Raw genomic sequence first — 3,138 nt, 5'->3', positions numbered from 1 at the left:
TGTGCAATCAGAGGTTTGAGACCATTCCCCCTGCTGTTCTGTTTCTTTCTGCTGGCTTACCGACCTCCTTCGTATCAGCCCCCTTACCATGCAGATCAACCTGGTCTCATAGAATAGATGTAACATAGTAAATGTAAATCAGGCACAATCAAATTAGCATGATATGTTACGTTTGGCATGGTTACATAAGACAGATGTTTACTTAAGGCAAAAACAAAAGTAGGGTGATTGGTTGGGGTGGATGGGTTGGCGTATAACGCAAACTTCTAACAACCAAAAAGGTTTAACCCTGACACCTAACCCTTAGCCTAGCTAATGTTACCACCTAGCTAGTATTCATAACATACCATAAGTTTAGCAAATGTGTAATATCATACGAAATGTGATGGGCATCCACAAATGAATACATACTATACAAAACGTAGGATATAATACTAAATGGAGTGTCTCGGATTTACGTACAGAGTATTACGAAATGCTCTGAGACCAGGTTGTGCAGATAGAAGGCTCCAGGAGGTTTTCTACAGCTCCAGTAGAACAGCAAAGCGCGGGGGATTTCTGGACACAGCAGTTTACTCTCCAGGAGAAAGAGCATTCTGCTCCGTAAGTACACTGCACCATGAAATGAGATTCAGTGTTGTGGCAGATGAGCAAAGAGCAGAGAGGATTCTTGCTGTGGTACCGTATCACAAGAGTGTTGAGAAGTAATCTTCTGATGAGGAGCTCTGTTGTATATATGAATGGAGGTTGAATAGGGCCCATTCCAGTAACACTCACTGAGCACCACTTCTTTACTTTCTTCACTTGAACTACTGATGTAATGGAGCCCTGGTCAAAGGCTGGATAAAGGTGGAAGATTTCCAACAAGTTTTATTTCAGTTTTCCGTTCCTCTCAGAAGCTACAGATGTCTCGTAGAACGAGGACAGCCCCCCCCCCTTCTGTCCACCACCATTGTTCTCTGTCCAACTCAATCAACACTGTGCAGACTTAATCAAAATTGTTGATCAAAGCCACTCAAGATCAAGTCAGGTTTCTGATGCAAGAATCTGAATGTATGAGAATCAAACTGTTCAAAGATAATAACTTTGTAAACCTTCCTGCTTTGACTAGATGACAAAGAAAAGCGCAATAAGCCATCAATTTGTTTAAAGGAGATTTATAGCATTAACTGTGTGTGCATGCATGCCTGTCTGCTACTAAATATGTTCAGGGTATAGTTTGATCAAAGCAATATTCAGACAATAGTTCAAAGGCAGTGATTTTAAACTTCTCCAAAGATTTAATTTGACCCAAACTTCATTCCGGTACCCCCTTAGACTCTTCTGTGTCTTCGTCGGGGCTGTCGTAACCTAGGTAACTGGCAATAGGGAAGTGGGCCCAGTAGGTTCTGGCCAGGTCCTGGATCCGGTCGTAACCAGCCTGGGCAGTCAGCTCCTGCAACCAGCCTGTGAAGTCAGACGACCACAGCGCCCAGTTGGGCATTTCACGTTTTTCCCTGCCTAGGGACAAAATCAATCAGTCAAATGATACATTTTTTTTAACCCTTATTTAATTAGGCAAGTCAGTTAAGAACAGATTCTTATTTTCAATGACGGCCTAGGAACAGTTATTACAGTTATAACTGCCTTGTTCAGGGGCAGGACGACAGATTTTTACCTTGTCAGCTCGGGGATTCGATTTTGCAACCTTTCGGTTACTAGTCCAAAGCTCTAACAACTAGGCTACCCTGCCGCCCCAGGGTAGCCTAGTGGTTATCCTGCCGCCCCAGGGTAGCCTAGTGGTTACCCTGCCGCTCCAGGGTAGCCTAGTGGTTACCCTGCCGCCCCAGGGTAGTCTAGTGGTTACCCTGCCGCCCCAGGGTAGCCTAGTGGTTACCCTGCCGCCCCAGGGTAGTCTAGTGGTTGCCCTGCCGCCCCAGGGTAGCCTAGTGGTTACCCTGCTGCCCCAGGGTAGCCTAGTGGTTACCCTGCCGCCCCAGGGTAGCCTAGTGGTTACCCTGCCGCCCCAGGGTAGCCTAGTGGTTACCCTGCCGCCCCAGGGTAGCCTAGTGGTTACCCTGCCGCCCTATAATAAAACATATTCATCCATCATTCTTTCTGGCTCACCTTTGCCTTCCTTTGTGGCAGTCTCTGTCTCTTCTGCTCCTGGATAAGACACAGTGAAGGGAAACAGAAAGAGTCAGACCTAAAGTTTAGTACTTTACGACAGTATGGGTGACCGATCAGATCCTTTGTCAATAACTGGGCAAAATATCAGAACTGGGTTGCCTGTGAAAAACACAGCCTATGAGTGGTATACTCAAAGGTGTTCACCTACCTGTGAAACTGAGGAGTCCCAGGAGTATGAAGCAGACCAACATTGAGACACGCAGGCGATGCATGCTGTCAGACAAGGCTATCCAGAGATAGACAGAGGGACACAGAAACACTATTCAGTTGAACTGAATAGGCAGAGAGGCCAAGAGACACAGAAAAAACACATGCAGGCAGATATAGTAGCAAGAAAAAATGCTCAGTTTACCTTGAACTATCAAGTACTAATTTCGTCAAACCACCCAGAGAAAATAGAAACTGGAAGAAAGTTAAAGGCAGAAATAAATACAAAGGGAAAATACCTGTCTATTCCAATGTTGTTACCAAGCCAACAAGTGCTCGAGGGCTAGATTCAGTCTGTAGCGCAGAAGATCCACGTTGTTGCGCAATTTAAATAGAAAGGTAATTTCCCATTGAGCTGACATTCCCAGCGTTTACCGTGAATGCGGGAACAATGCCTTCAGGAATGGCCTTTTCCTCTTTATTCAGATTACAGCCTCTCGCTTTTGGTTATTTGAAAATGACATCTCCAAAATATCGCTATTTTTAAAACAAGCCATAGAAAATTGGTTGCAATTTCAGTTTAACCGGCCAGAAAAGACAGAACAAATATTATGGTTCAACTCAAATATACTGATTAATTTTAAAAAGTATTTTTTGGGAGAAAAACAAACAAATTATATATTCTTTGTAAATGATATCATAAATAAGACTGGTGGAGTTATATCACACATGCAGCTAACAAAAATATATGGAAGTGTCTGCTCTACCCAAAATTACAACCAACTGATTGCAGCATTACCACAAAAATAGAAGAAGGAATTG

General features: G+C 43.8%; 1 protein-coding gene across 1 annotated transcript; it reads right to left on the bottom strand.

The window, feature by feature from the left end:
* Nucleotides 1–943: 943 nt before the first annotated feature.
* Nucleotides 944–2,391, bottom strand: LOC112246008 (otospiralin-like). Its single transcript, XM_024414271.1, has 3 exons — nt 2,318–2,391; nt 2,107–2,145; nt 944–1,500 (listed from the first exon to the last, which is right to left on the bottom strand). Exons 1-3 carry the CDS (start codon nt 2,379–2,381, stop codon nt 1,298–1,300), a joined length of 306 nt encoding a protein of 101 aa, XP_024270039.1. The 5' UTR covers nt 2,382–2,391; the 3' UTR covers nt 944–1,297.
* Nucleotides 2,392–3,138: the final 747 nt, after the last annotated feature.

This window comes from Oncorhynchus tshawytscha, linkage group LG03 (genome assembly GCF_018296145.1).
Source record: "Oncorhynchus tshawytscha isolate Ot180627B linkage group LG03, Otsh_v2.0, whole genome shotgun sequence".
Lineage (NCBI taxonomy): Eukaryota > Metazoa > Chordata > Actinopteri > Salmoniformes > Salmonidae > Oncorhynchus > Oncorhynchus tshawytscha.
The sequence above is the reverse complement of the archived record's forward strand: the minus strand, read 5'-3'. Positions and strand labels throughout refer to the sequence as shown.